General features: G+C 47.6%; 1 protein-coding gene across 1 annotated transcript in view; it reads right to left on the bottom strand.

The window, feature by feature from the left end:
• Nucleotides 1-398: 398 nt before the first annotated feature.
• Nucleotides 399-16,140, bottom strand: part of LOC149359257 (uncharacterized) — a 145,104-nt gene continuing 129,362 nt past the window's right edge. The window contains exons 8-10 of the mRNA XM_089571550.1: nucleotides 15,093-15,160; nucleotides 7,302-7,508; nucleotides 399-4,554 (exon numbers count right to left, since the gene is read on the bottom strand). Coding sequence (XP_089427676.1) covers nucleotides 4,351-4,554; nucleotides 7,302-7,508; nucleotides 15,093-15,160 — 479 coding nt within the window. The 3' untranslated portion in view covers nucleotides 399-4,350. The remainder of the gene's footprint in view (nucleotides 4,555-7,301; nucleotides 7,509-15,092; nucleotides 15,161-16,140) is intronic.

Below are 16,140 nucleotides of genomic sequence, written 5' to 3'. Positions count from 1 at the left end.
ACCTGTGCCTGCCTACGTCACGGATAGCCTATCGGAGGAGGGACGATGGGCGTGGGTTTGCATGGTTGGCAAAACATTTCACCGATGGCTGCGCGTGCAGCAGGTTATGTCTCATGTAGTACAAATTTGTGTTGTGCATAGGGCAAAGAGAAAGAAGTCAGTCACTGGCAGGATATGTACCGTGCGCTGGACTGTAAGCACATTTCCGGGTATACTCGTGCGCTCATGTATTTTTGCGTAAGCTAACAAGCCCCCCATGCATTATTGTACTTCCGAACGAATCGTACTGCAATCCCGACAGATCGTAGTTAAGAACTTCTTGTTAGGCTTTTAGCTTATTCCAGCGCCTCAAAACGACCGTGATATAATCCTTGATACCAGAGAAAAGAAAACAGACGTGTTTATTTGAAACAACTTTTACTTCGCTATATACACATTTCATTCAAGGAACAGAACAGGAATTCAATGACACAGGCACTTCGTTTTGTTAGTACACGAAAGCAAACAAAGCCACGCTCACTCACTATGCTCAAACACGCACGCTAGAAGTGTAGCATACCACTTCTCAGTATATTGCAGCGAAAGATTGTTTGCATAAGACATTACGCGCTGTAAGTCATGCTCCGCAGTCACACATATAGGAAATAGTTCAAGCTGAGTTTCATAGGAGCCGGTCTAGCTTCTTACTGAGTATGGCGGTAAAAAAACAAGCGCTTGACAACAAGTGCCATTTCGAACAGAGACCAGTCGCGAGTTTGGCACAATATTGCGCACGGAGTCTGGAAATTAACGAGTAGGAAAACAAGCATTGCGCCATGCTCACGATTCGTATTTCTGTCGTCAGCTGCAGGAGCTGACGTTTGTAAAATCTCTAAGTAGATGTTCCTCATCAACGTGTAAATCAAGGCACAACTGGAATATTAAGGCTTTGTAGGAGGACGTGATAAACACTAAGGCTTAAGCAGCACTTGCAAAATGTTAAGCGCCACATATTAGCGTGCAGGTAACACATTTGGAAAAGAAAAGCGCAACAGAGCAATGGGAGTTCTAACTTGCAGCGAAATAAAGCATAAAGAGGGCTCAAACTGCGAAAGTAAAAATACAACTTCATCCCGTTTTCAATATCTATGTACAGGAGGACAGAAGTCCTCGTTATAAAATGAACAGTGACTACATACAGGTCACAATTAGTGTGACTTATGAGCCATTGCTGTGACTATTAAGTAGACTGGCACGGTATAGTGCCACACTCGTCTTGATAAATCACTAAAGAAAAGTTCGAGGAGTTGGAAAATACAAGATATGATTGTGGCGACCAGTGGCAGTAAGTGAGGCCTTCTTGCCTTGCCCTAGAGGCAATATGCGATTGCCAAGTATTGCCACATTGCCATCTGCCAACATTACTTTGCAGAAGATTGAAATAAACGCACAACCTCAGCTGCGAACACTGTAACGCTTTGGCGTTCATTTACACAATGTGCCTTGTGTGGAGAAAACATTACACGATAAGTAGCATCTCACTCGCCAGACAGTTGTGAATTATAATCTTTAACATTCAGTTTTCAACTAGGAAAGATCACATTACCTAAGCATGAATTTAGCATTGTTTTGCATACAATACAAAGCGATAGTCATGACTTTAGACATGCCTGCTTTTACCGATACTACTTTTTGAATCAAAAGGTCAAAGACAGGAAAAACAGGAAGCAGTCTAGAACAAAACATGGAATGACCGCATGGAATGTGATACGCCAGCAAGAACTGAGCGCCAAAGCCCATGCCGTTCTTCATGCGTTAAAACAAGGCGGTTACCACATTAAAGCTGAGTCAGCACGTTCTTTTGCATTTCATGCTGGGTAACGATTGCTACCAAACTCTAAAATCAAATCGAAAGACGTGGCCGTTTATGTAGTGGAATGTGGGAAGACATCTCATAAAGGAACAGCCATTGTGGCATTTAAGGCACACACAGTTAAGTACATTTCGATGGCACACCATTGCCCCTGCTTTCAAAATATCCTTATAACCTGCCGGTTTCAACACCCACTACGGTAATCTATTCAAAGCAGTTCAAAACCTCTGGGAATAGTTTGGTAAATTGGAGCAATTAATAACTGCGTACTTCCCACTTCCTTATAACTAGAACTCTTTTCTAGCTCAAGGCTTCTTGACCTGCTAGAAAAGTTGCGTGTAAAAAAACCTACACACATGTACATGATCTACGGCCGCAGCTTGAGGCAGTGAGGGATTTTTTTTTTCTCCATCGTAGTCTTCAGTAAGATTTCCAATAAGAAATGACTTATAATCCATATATAAAGAGTGATATTGCCTTGGAAAACATAATTATGAGAACAGATCCTACATTTGGCTTCCCTTCAAGTGACCTTTCCGCGGTTATTTAGTTACCTATGGAGAACGTCGGAACCATACATTTATACAAGTTAACATCTAGAAAACGCCTACAACCTTTATCACTTAGAAACCAACTCTTTCTTTCACAACCAGTGTGACAAACTCATTCCTCCCTGTGGTTCCGATGTTTCATTTGTCTTATGTACGCGCGTTCTATTCTGTTAAATCTACCCAGATAACACGCTCTTGCTTTTCTATCTTGAAACCAAGTTTCACATTGGTTCAATGTTCGCCTAAAATACACCTCTCTCTATTAGCTAGCAAGGAGGGTCATCTTAAAACAGGCGCATTTTATTATACGTTGCCGCTAGAGATAAGACATACGTTATGTAAGATGCTCCTCAATTCTAGTTTTCTCTGTCAGCCAGGGTTTCTCAATTCGTAAAATATGTAAAAAGCAAGTCTATGCACAAAGCGTTTTCCGTGTGAAACATGATAAAACAAAACCAGAGGCAGCCAAGTAATAGTTCCTTGTATTAAACAGCTCATCTTTCATTCGCACACGGTATTCACCTAAAATTATTAATAAAAAGAAAGATCATAAAACTCAACCACTCCCCGAAAGTCCTCACTCCACTGGATTTTTTTTTTCTGCCACGGCTCACATGGAATGCTTCTGGCAGCAGCCCTTAACCAAGGCCGGCCGTGCGCTCGAGCCACACAGCCAGAGACGAGTGACTGAAACGTGACTGTTCACTCCCCCAGCTTGTGTATAACTTAAGTAAGGCTTGCACTCTCGCGCTGACGGCGAGAATACGGCTGAGAGCACCCGATTTTGCCTCGGCAAAACCGAGCCCGGCACAAAAGACAGTCCGCGCAGAGAGACCAGCCTGCTCGACCTCTCCGCTGAAGAAAAACCATTGCATGCGTCGCCACGCACAAGAGCCTCCCGAAACAACTCTTCCAAGACTCCTTGGCTGAGGCGCCTCTCCAGCGATGTGACGGATGCAACGAAGTTCTTGGGCACAGTCCTCGTAACACTGGATTTGACGAAAGATGCACATGCTGCCGAGCTTCACCGAGAGTCACTTCTACAGCAGTCGGCACTTTGTGACAAGATGCGTTGCTCTGACTGCCGTGTGCCCCTTGCCATGTCTTCTCTAACCCTTATTGGGATAGTGGGACATACGTTGTGAACATATTTGTCCCACTGTCCCATCAAGAGTTAAGCAGCCAAAGCATGATAAAGGCAAGAATCGCTGGAGAAGGTTTTCAGTGAACTGCGGTCCGCTGGTACAATGCTTATAACGTTCATGGCGGCTGATCAGATGAAACTGAAAATGGCTGCTCAATGTTTCTTTTAATAAAGAAATCCGGCGCCGGCGCAGTGTTTTGACCCTTAAACGCACGTTCGCATTTCCATCCAGGGGACACACCCTGTATTTTCTTTGCGTACCAAGCTTATTACCCCATTCGTGAAAACTCGTGAATTACTAAGTACTGTTCTCACTGATTAGACATAGTTAAGCAAATACTGCAGCAAAATGCACCGAAGTTTAAGTACGAACTGGTTTTTCGCGAGGCCAAAACGCCCGTGACCAGCTAATCCATCTTCATGGATGATCAACTTGCTTTGTGCTCTATCAGAAAGGAAGGCTTGGAGGCAGAGCTTGCTGCCATCACTTACAGTTAGCACGGTACGGTGCTACATCGTCGCTCCACAAGCCTGCTTACGCACTCAAGCTAACTTCAAGCTTAAAACGATAAAAACAATGCGGAAGTCATTTCGGGTAGCAGTGCGTTCTTCCCTTTACCTTACTCCTAAAAGAAGAATGTCTGAACTTTTTAAGAACGCACCTTCTTTGCATCCCACGAGTTTCGCGTGTCAACAGCGGGCATATAAGGAACCGTCAGCCGCCATGACAGTTAGGCATCATTACCGGTAGGCCGCGATGCCCTGGAGACCTCACTCCAGTTATTTAAGCGGGGCACAGTCCTTCAGAGGCGCGTGTCTTGGGCATCGGTGGTGCTCTTGCGCTCGTTGACTATCTGCGCGTACGGCACGACCCAGCTGTCGCCGTTGATGTGGGTGCCGTTGCCGTTGAGTCCCTCCTTTAGCTGGGTCTCTTCCTTGAGGATCTCGTCAGCAGGCCGCAGATCGCCCATCTCGGCCCGCATGTGCAAGTCCTTGGTGAGCTTCTCCTGCGCACCCAAAAGACAGGGTGACGACAAAATTCTAGAGAGCAGCACTTATCAAGTTAAAAAGCTTGTATTTGGAGATTTCCCCAAAGTTTAGATTTCATTCTCGGACTGCTGAAAATTATTCAGCATGACTATTTTCACCTCTAGTGCGTGCCTCCGTCAAACAAACTCTTCAAAAGACCCTCGTCCATTTCTTGTAAACGTCGTCATTCCAGAGTATTTAACCGTACCCCCCTCCCCTGGGTACCGCTGGCATGCTCGGATTTACGTAAGCATACAGTCAGTGTACCAGGTGCAATGCTTGCTGCGATCACTCAGTCACACTGAGCTATGACGCATTTGTTGAATCTTCTTTTCTTTTTTTCAAGTGAACACATGAATCCGCGCTTCTCTCGTTTCGTGGAAAGAGGCCAGCTATTGGCAGTGATTTATTTTCATCTCACAAAAGTTAGACAACAGGCTAAAGCCATTGATAGTCGCTAGTGCCAGTAAAATTACAAGCGAAAATTCTCGCAATAATTTAGCCGCTCAAAACAAAAAAGAATTAAATTTTAACACCAGATATATAAGAAATAGCTATTGCTTTCACTTCGTACAGTACAGTAGCGGACATGAAAATCCCAACGGGGACTTTTCCAAAGTTTTACGCCACACAGGTTACGCACCAGGACTAGCCGCGTGGGCAAAAGAAGTCAGAGTAAGCACTGTCGGATTTTCAATGTTTTCCTCAAATATATACAATGTCTATAGCCGCCGCGGTGGCTCAGTGGTTATGGTACTCGGCTGCTGACCCGAAAGACGCGGGTTCGATCCCGGCCGCAGCGGTTGAATTTCTTTGGAGGAGAAATTCTAGAGGCCCGCGTACTGTGCGATGTCAGTGCACGTTAAAGAACCCCAGGTGGTCGAAATTTCCGGAGCCCTCCACTACGGCGTCTCTCATATCCTTAGTCGCTTTACGACGTTAAACCCCGTAAACCAACCATATACAATGTCTCGAACTTATATTGAGAAATGCAGGTCAGCCGTGCGTGTTCAGCTGCTGAATCACCCAACCTTGTACGGCAATCAGGCGGCGAAAGATAATATCCAAAGTTACAAAAGTAACCAATAGGGGACCTCGAAAGAAAAAGAGATGCTAAGAACGAATACGAGTATACACAAAGCCCTGAAGGGCGACTTATCTCTTTATTATGGCAATTATCTTATCCCTAAATGTAGGCGTGTTGAAAACACTCCTATCCTGTTTGAGCACTCAGGAAGTACAGTGTAGCCCGTCTCTAGCCTGTACATCATAGGCTGACGTACACTACACCCATAGTCGATGGCTTTGGTTAAAACGGGAGGCCGGCTTTTTAAGAACGTACTGATTTTTGTGCGTATCCATGAAACTTGTTCATGTTTTTTTTTTTTTTATCCAGCGGAGAATTCTAGTCGAGTAATACAGGCTCCTGTGCAATCTCCAAATTCTTCTGTTCGGTTGTAGTATATATTTCTTTTTTTCTGGTTCCTTTCAGTGTAATGCACGTTATAACCGCCTGAATACAATAAGCTGAGCACCAGTGGATGGATTCCTAAAGCAGCATACGTTAGTACACGTTTGTGACAATACAGCACTATCATGTTCTGAAATTTGGCCCCATATTACCGGCGCAGACACTGCCATACTTTTAAAATTTCAGAAAGCACACGACTCGGTTGCCGGTTCTTTGGTTTGGGAGCTTTTGTACCATTTCTTCTGACCTATGTTCATTTTTCATAGCACTGTATTAGGATAGAAGCAGCAAATTGCTTCAAGACCATATGCCAATTAACCTCCCTTCATATCAAATCTAGAATAAGAAAAAAAAACGAATCTGCACAGTCAAGTTCTCGTCATTATATATCTTTTTGGGCTGTTCATTCTCACGTTATTTCTTCAACTTCACTGTGAACTCACGAAACATATGATCCTTATTACGCATTCTGGCCGGCAGGACGCAACATCCTGCTGCCCTGTGGCCTATCAAAGTTATGCCTCTGAGCATAGGAAGTTATTATTCAAGGCTTATGCTCTAAGCGAGCCCGCCCACTGAACTCGACTCCAAGCGAACTGGACGCATCTGCCAAAAAAATTGGCATCTGCCAAATAACTACTGCCTTCGACGCCGAAATTTGAATATGTGCCTGGGTATTTCTCTCGAAATGTGTGTAGTCTGACCCACTGGCACTGCTCGAATTATGAAAACAGGCTTGCGTGCAAATAGAACTGCGTAAAGAAACTATAATTCGGCATAAATTAGCACTGGAAAAACAGCCATCGCATGCCATCAACTTTATCTGCTTGTTGGCAATGCATTTCGCGCGCATAAAAAAAAAACACTGCGTCAAGTATCGATATGTTTTCAGTTTAAACATTGCGTGGCTCTGCTTACCGCCGCCAGCGCGTAGCATAATCATTCCGATGTTTGCCATGCGGGGTCGTGCTTGAATAGAACGCAACCTATAGGCTAGAATTCCATCGAATGCCGAGTACAGGTGTCCCTATCGGCGCCGCCGAGCTTCCTTCTTTTTTAGGCCATTAGTGTATCGAATAAACGGTTAGTCTCGATTTCCACGCGACAGTGCTGGTTACGCATACACGCTGATTCCTTTGTCTTTTCTCACAAATGGCGGGGAATTGTGTGATCGGCAGCACCCGCACAGTCATTCGCTGCCGCACGGTCCTATTGAATTGTGGCGTGTAGGAACCGGGTAGAGCGTATACTGACCGAGTCGGGCGAGTACTGGTGCGAGGACAGAGTTCGGCACTTGACCATGATGACCACAAGCAAGGCCAGCAAGAGCAAGGCGGCCACAGCAGCGCCCACGATGACGTAGACGAGGCCCAGCGAGGAGCCAAGGAAGCCGGCCACGCCCACGGCCTTCTTCTGTAGCACAGGCAGGCCGAAGAACACATCCGTGATAACCGTGCCCAGCTGCAAAACATAGTTCAGACACGAAGACGATCACTAATCCAGTCATTAACGCGGTCATCACTATCTGGGAGTCAAAGTTTTGGCGACCCATCTGCTGTCATATTCGTCGTTCAAAGCAAAACTCCAACGGGAATCGTTGCAGAGAAATTAGGCTTCGATACGGCGTAACGTGAAAAAAAAATCGCCTTACACACGGACAAGATATTATTACATTACCTCACAAGCAGTAAATTTGGTCACAAAAAAAAGCTAAAAATCCTTGTTGGCTGTTGTGTCCCCTTATTGCTTTTGTGTGTGTGCGCCCCCTCCTAACGACCACTCGCATTCCCCTCCTAACGACAGTTCGCATCCTCCTCCTAACGACCACTCAATCCTCCTCCTAACGACCACTCGCATCCCCTCCTAACGACCGCTTGCCCTTCGTCGCACGCTGTCGCCAGAGGCCCCCCCCCCCCCCCCCCCCACGGTGCGCCCCCGCACCCTCCTCCTGTTCTGGGAAGCCACTCCCTGCCGTGGACGCTTCTCCACTCCCTCCTTTCTTCGGGCGGCCAGTTCGGCTCCTGCCTCGGTCGACGCTGGTCGCACCCTCATCGGCTTTAAATAAACGAAGTCTTAAAGTACCGTGTGCGTCTTTCGCTGCATTCAACACAGCGACCGGACACGACAGTGGCGACGAGAAAGTGGATTCGACCCGCGCTACGCAACGCTATTGACAAGCCATGGCTACGCGAGGGTTTCCCAATCAGATACCAGAATTCAACGGCTCATCGTGGTCATCGTGGGTTGGACGCCTTCAGTTCTACTTTGAAGCTAACAACATCACAGACCCAGCCTTGAAGAGGGCCAACCTGCTGACGCTGTGCGGGGAGCAGACCTACGATACTGTCTGCGCCCTTATTCAGCCAAGCACACCAGCGGCAGTGTCTTACGACGACATCGTAAAAGCGCTGCAAAAGCACTACGACCCAAGGCCATCCGAGGTCTACAGCCGGGCTCGCTTCCAACGACGAGATCAACTGGGAGGAGAAACTGTGAGCGCCTACGTAGCCGCGCTCAAGAAGCTCGCTGCCGACTGCAATTTTGGAACGCTGTCGACAACAGCTACCGGGCAGGAGGGAGACGCAGCTTCTTCTGCTAACACCACCATGCTTCCCTTGGACGTGATGTTACGCGACAGATTTGTGTGCGGACTGAGTGACGAGTCACTGCAGCAGCGCCTGTTCGCTGAGAAGGACCTCACATTCAGCAAAGCTTACGACATCGCCGTTCGAGCGGAGAGCGCCGGTCACCAGCAGAGAGGGATTCGCCGGAACACCGAGCCGGTACACCAGACAGGCAACCAGGTGCGCAAGCCTTCTGTTGTTGTAAAATCGGTCAAAAAGGCACAACGCTGCTGGCGGTGTGACGACCAACACAACCCCCAGGGATGTCGATTCCAGTCAGCCACGTGTAATTTTTGCCACAAGCGAGGGCATATCGAAAGAGCATGCATTACGAAACGGAGACTTGCCAAGATAAAGTCACCTTCCAGCCTAATCACAGCGTCAACGCCTCAGAGAATACGCCGCTATCTGATCTCCATGGAGCAACATCAGCAACACCATCTGTGTTGTACGACCTGAACACCATGAATCTCGGCACGCGACCGAAGATTTTTACAGAAGTAAGCGTACATCACCAGCTGATTAAGTTCGAGGTGGACTCCGGCGCAGCCTGTACTCTGATCAGTGAGGACACGTTCCGAACTTCATGGCCATCTGACGCACCAGCCCTGCAACAAGACGACACGCACCTGCGAACGTGGTCAGGACAGAATCTGCCACTATTGGGCTCTGCCAACGTGCAGGTTAACTACAACGGCCAGACCCATACGCTACCTCTGCTTGTTGTGAAGGGCACAGGATCAAGCCTTCTAGGGAGAAACTGGTTTTCTCCACTAGGCGTGATGATATGCGGCATACACCAGACGCCGAGCCAGAACATGGTTGAGCAACTGCAAGAGAAATACGAAAGAGTATTCTCGGAAGAGATTCCAGGAAACGAAGGGCCCCCGGTCACACTGGAGTTGTTGGACAACGCGCAACCCAAATTTCTGAAGGCCAGGCCGGTGCCGTTTGCTCTCCGAGATTCAGTTGAAAAAGAGTTGGACAAACTGGAGCAGCAAGGTGTCATCGAGCCGACGCAGCATTCAGAATGGGCCACACCACTTGTCGTAGTTCGCAAGAAGAACGGAACCATACGCCTCTGCGGAGACTACCGGAGCACCGTCAATCTTGCGACTAAAGCGTCCTCTTACCCGCTACCGACACCTGAAGAAGTATTCAGTGTACTGCGTGGCGCAAGAGTCTTCAGCACATTGGACCTCACCCAGGCGTATCAGCAGCTGAAGGTGAGCGAGTCAACTGCTGAATTATTGGCAATTAACACACTGAAAGGCTTGTACAAAGTCAAGCGACTGCCTTTTGGCGTAGCTGCAGCCCCGGCCATATTTCAAAAATTCATGGAGACAGTGCTTCAGGGCATCCCAGGAGTTTGTGTCTACCTTGACGATGTCATCATCAGTGGCACTTCCACTGAAGAGCATGCAGTGCGCCTAGAGCTCGTTCTCGAAAGGCTAGCAAACGCTAATTTGTGCATAAGCAAATCGAAGTGCTGTTTTGCGGTGCCAGAGGTGCAATTTCTGGGACACCGAATTAATGCGGAAGGCATTCACCCTACCGAGGACAAAGTGCGAGCGATCACAGAAGCACGAGCTCCAACAAACAAGCAGGAGCTACAGGCTTTTCTCGGACTCTTGACGTTCTACGACCGGTTCTTGGAACAAAGAGCTACCGTGGCCAACGACTTATACCAACTCCTTCGGAAAGATGTGACATGGACATGGTCGCCACGCCATCAGCAGTCATTAGATGCCCTGAAAGACCTGATTCGAAGATGTACAGTCCTCCGCCACTACGACGAAAGGAAGCCTCTGCTTTTGGCTTGCGACGCATCACCGTACGGAGTCGGCGCGGTTCTATCGCAAACTGACGAGCAAGGAAGGGAAGCTCCCATCGCCTTCGCCTCACGTACGTTGTCGCAAGCAGAACGCAACTACGCGCAACTTGACAAAGAAGGGCTAGCCATCGTCTACGCGGCGACACATTTTCACCAGTACATTGCCGGCCGGAAGGTGACCTTTATAACCGATCACCGACCGCTATTGGGCATTCTGGGACCACAAAGGCCTATGCCACCAACTTTGTCTCCGCGAATGACACGCTGGTGCATCAAACTCTCAGCGTACGACTACGCTCTGGTCTACCGCAATGGGAGTAAACATCAAAACGCCGATGCGCTAAGCCGTCTGCCACTAGACGCAACTGTTGACGAACCATTTCCACCAGGAGACGTTCTGATGTTCGAAGCACTGCCAGAACCTCCGCTTACAGCAGGCACAGTTGCAGCATCTACGCAGAAGTGCGCAGCTCTCCGGCTAGTTTACACAGCTGTTCAACAAGGCAACGTGCATAAACTCAAAGGGGACAACTTCGACGCTTACCGCACGCGAGCTACAGAGTTGAGCACCCATCGCGGCTGCATCATATTTGGGTCCCGAGTTGTGATGCCGAGAGAACTACGCGCACAAGCTATGTCTCTCATCCACGCCGGACATCGGGGCATCGTTGCAATGAAAAAGTGTGCCAGAAGCTACATGTGGTGGCCTGGCATTGACAACGACATCGAAACAGTGGTGCGAGAATGCAAGCCTTGCCAGAGCAGCCGGAGCGCCCCGCCGAAAGCTCCTGTCCCAGAATGGGAAAAGCCAGACACACCATGGCACACACTGCACATTGATTTTGCAGGACCAATTGAGGGCTGCACTTTCCTTGTGGTCGTAGATGCCTACACGAAGTGGCTTGAGATAAGGCAAATGGGACAGACGACTTCGGCAGCAGTCATTGACAACCTCCGATCACTATTTGCAACGTTCGGCCTGCCGCGCAAGGTAGTGTCGGACAACGGAACACCGTTGTGTCTGCGGAGATCCTCAAGTTTTATCGCGACAACGGGATCTCATCAGTTACATCGGCCCCCTACCACCCAGCGACAAACGGACAAGCCGAGCGCTACGTAGCCGAGCTAAAACGCGCCCTTGAAAGAGATCAGACAGGCTCGCTGCAGCGCCGCCTTGCGCGCTTTCTCTTCAAGCAGCACACGACGGTTCAGAGCACAACAGGCGAGACCCCCTCGAAAATGATGTTCGAGCGTGAAATGCGAACCCAGCTCACAGCCATCCTCCCCGAGCCAAAGGCAGAGACGTTCCGGGAAGAAAAAGCAATTCCGCGCTGCGGCACGCTTAATGAGGGGCAGCGCGTCCTCGCCCGACAGTTTCTGAAAAAGCCACGCTGGGAGGAAGCTACAATTGTCAGACGCATAGGCCTGCGCTCTTGGCTCGTCAACATACATGGCACAGTAGCACGCCGACATCTCAACCAGCTGCGTAGATTTACGACGCCGTCTGAGAGCTGTCCGCCAGCGGAGAGAACACGTGCACCATCTTCCCACATAGCCTGGCACCTCTTCTCGGAAAAAGAGACTTCGCCCAGGACAGACCTAGGAGACACAGCGAACAACAGCCAGCCTACAAGTGTTTCTCCCCCGAGCGCACAAAGCCAGCGCGCCTCCACGCGTGAGCGCCGACCCCCTGCACGATACCAGGCAACTTTCTAAGGGGGAAGGAAGTGTTGTGTCCCCTTATTGCTTTTGTGTGTGTGCGCCCCCTCCTAACGACCACTCGCATTCCCCTCCTAACGACAGTTCGCATCCTCCTCCTAACGACCACTCAATCCTCCTCCAACGACCACTCGCATCCCCTCCTAACGACCGCTTGCCCTTCGTCGCACGCTGTCGCCAGAGGCCCCCCCCCCACGGTGCGCCCCCAAACCCTCCTCCTGTTCTGGGAAGCCACTCCCTGCCGTGGACGCTTCTCCACTCCCTCCTTTCTTCGGGCGGCCAGTTCGGCTCCTGCCTCGGTCGACGCTGGTCGCACCCTCATCGGCTTTAAATAAACGAAGTCTTAAAGTACCGTGTGCGTCTTTCGCTGCATTCAACACAGCGACCGGACACGACATTGGCCCCACATTAGAAGAAGCTCTCCTGCGCGTTCTTTTAATCATCCAATACCACAGCAAGACAACCCGAAAGAATGCTGCTTCATAAAAATACAATAAGCGGCTGTGTTTTCAACCCTGCATACCCAACAAATTTATCCACATTGCAATCCTTGTCCTGTACTTCAGGTTTTCTTTCAAGGCGTATCAGTCTGTTCTCAGCTTTATGCACTGAACGATACCTTGGATAATTCCTCCTGCATTCGCTTGTTTAGCTCAGACGTCTAAAGACGCTCGTTCATAACGACTGCGCTCTCTAAAAAAAAAAAGAAATGTTTTATGCTCGTGCTATTCCATAGAAGTGCGAAATTTGTGAACGAAAAGTGTACATGTTGGAAGAGCACCTGAACCGCTGCGCAAGCCAAACACAAGGTCTACTTTTCATTCAGGGTCTTGCCCGACGGTGAAGCCGCCATGCCTTGCGAGTTCGGCTTCATAAAAAAAAAAAGCATGTGCAGTGTATAGCGGCGACATTGGATACATATTACAACAAAAGGCCCGGAGATTGCCAGCTCATGATGTTTCGTTTCTCCGATTCACGGAGCACTCAGGAAGATGCGACGTCATAAAATCACGCCAAAGTCCCCACATGGCATGCAGCTGTGAGCGTAATAGAAATAGGGGAATAAATTTCCGATTTTCCAAGACGGCTTTTTCTATTTACGGGGAAAAAAAACGCTCTCATAACTGACTATGGTCAATACGGAAGAATAACGTAGGACTTGTTCGCTTGCCATTTCCCTAAAGAGTTCTTCCAGGTAAGCATTTATTTATCTTAGACCGCGAATGACTAGCCACGCAGCCTTCTAAGATGTCACCGGCAAAATTAGTAAACGCATTTATGAGGCGAACTTTCATGCCGAGAACCTTTTAGAACTGTAGTTTTGTGGGCCCTCTTTTAGAAATGTGAAACATTCGTCACGCCTCAGGGCTGCACCCTCAATAACGGCTGTAAAAAGATGTGGCTATATACGAATACCTGTTTAGTATGTAGAAAATGATAAGTTTCTGTAAATGGTACTAATTAACCTGTTAAAGGCTTCTCCGTTGGCCTTACTCTTAAATTTTGTCACCACATCTGAGTATGCCTACATGTCGCCACGGCTGAGTGACAATATTCAGTTGCTCGCATGAGTGCCTCTCAACATCAATGTTTTGTACCGCAGAACAAAACAAAAATAGCCGGCTACAAAACTTCTAGTTGCGTCTAGCGCATTTAATGTCTTCTGAAGCTCCCACGCGGTTATCTGGACTAGCATTTTTGAAGCCTGAGAACTTCCAGTGGTCATGAGGTGCGCCAGAAAAAAACTGCCACAGCTAGAAGCATCTACTATGAATTCTTCAAAATAAAAAAAAACTGCCACATTTTTGTGAGTAATGAATGAAGTAGTAAATTTTCGAGGTTCATATCAATCCTTTGGATAAAGAATTAGCGATGTCGTCGAATAACGAACAATACTGCGCCGCTCCAGCGGTCACGTTTGGTTTCTGGAAACGGATGCAGAAGGAGTTTTGTTGCTAAGTGCCCGACACAATTCAGCGGATGTTTTTCCACTGGAATGAAATTTTGATCGTTTTACGTTCATCGCGTTGGCTGACATCCATGTGCGCTAATTCACAATATAAGAAACAGTAACTACACGTTACGCAGCCTATTCTGAGTCGAATTGTCGAGGACATCATTTGTTATTAAAATGAACAATAAATGCACGTCTCTGTGCCTATGTAATCGTCGAAGCCGTCGTTTCTGATCTCTATCTGCAGTAGTTTGCTATATAGAAGACAGAAAATGAGTTCTTACAAGCGCAAAATTTTCCTTTTCAGATATCACCAAACCTCATCTCTTCTGATTACTTTAGATCGCGCTAGCAAAATATCAATTAACCTTAATAAATAAACAACACCACGTATATGTGCGTCAGAACCCTAGTAATTAACATGCCTTGAGTTTGCTCCATGGATCGCAAAGCTAGTACAAAATAATTCTGTGCACTGAAATAACGGTCACACTGTGTTAAAAATGTCGTCTCCTTTCCGATTGCTTTCCCTGAAAGCTGAAAGATTGTGTCATCACATGCCAGCCTGAAGTAAGGGTAAGTTGATTAAGAAACATATAATACCGGAAGAACCAACGCCTTATTATGAGTCATTTACTTCGTTTGGGCGTCCTAAACTTAACGCGGGTGCAGGGCTGCGATCAAGGGCACATGCTTAGAGTACACACTACAGGCGTTTTTAGATACTACGGCTAGAGACGCTCAGTATCGTGTAGGTTGCCAAACTTCACTTTTGCTTTTTAACACTTGGCGCAATACGGCCCCAACTGACGCTGCTTCACTTGCCTCAGCTGCTACTGCTTTCCGACGCTGGAAATTTTCTGATACGCTAAACACAGTGGTTGCGGACACTTTCATCAAATATCTGTGAGTACCTTGTCTTCGATGGTGACCTTCATGCTGTTCAGCGCAGCGACGACAGTCTCACTCGGAACCACTGAACCTGCATGGAAATAAGGTATTGTAGTACATATTTTTAAAATGTGACAGCTGGTTTTTATACCATGACAAGTAATATAAAAAAGCCTAGAGAGTAGTTGGACAAAGTAGTTATCAAGCACGCTTTGAAAGAATACAGACCCCTCACCAACGGAAGAAATGTTCGCTAGGCACAGTTCAACCGATAGTTACTGCCAGACAACATATGCTGAAACAAGTGGGCGATATTTGAAATGAACCCTTTTACTCTGTATTTCACAAGTTATTTTTTCTTATTACATAATTTGTAGGGCAGGCTGACAGTCGTCTGATAATTCACATATTTGTCGGAAAAAACCCGCGTCATGCCACATCTGGTGTCCCAGGAAGGAGTGGGCCGACAAGAACAGGACAGGAAAACAACACGCGCGCGCCACTTTAACCTCCTGTTTTTGTCGCGCCATTCCTTCCCGTGAAACTGTGTACCAACCCTAATTCAATTAGCCAGCCTTCTCATGCTCATATTCGACGCAATGCTGTTTTATCATCCCATCCTTGCAAGTGGAATACATACCGCATTCAATGACAAGTATTTTAAGAAAATTATTGCACAGCGAACTCTGTTTGTTAATCGGCAAACAGTAGCTTTTTTTTTTGCAAGAAATGCGTTACTTTCGCGTAAATATATTCCATAGTTATTTCCCAACAGGATTTATGCCATAAGACCTGGATACGAGACGAGCTTTGCAGATTGTAGGCCAGCGTCTTTCACGGTGCATACGATAAAAGTGAATGCTGCAGCATTTTGCAGTCCCAGCTGGTAAGAGATTTAGTCGTGAGACAGCCTTAGATGTTCACAGGAAGCATTGGACAAACAGCGTTTCCACTTCGATTTATTGATCGATTCGCTATAGCCCTACCATTTGCTAGCCATCCTGGTTATCCAAGTTGGTACAGCGACTGCCCCGATGAGGCTGTATTTCCACTGCTTACAAACCACGCGGA

This window comes from Amblyomma mixtum, chromosome 2 (assembly GCF_055824585.1).
Source record: "Amblyomma mixtum isolate Tamu chromosome 2, ASM5582458v1, whole genome shotgun sequence".
NCBI classification, from domain to species: domain Eukaryota; kingdom Metazoa; phylum Arthropoda; class Arachnida; order Ixodida; family Ixodidae; genus Amblyomma; species Amblyomma mixtum.
Note: the sequence above shows the minus strand (reverse complement) of the source record. Positions and strands in the feature narration are given on the sequence as shown.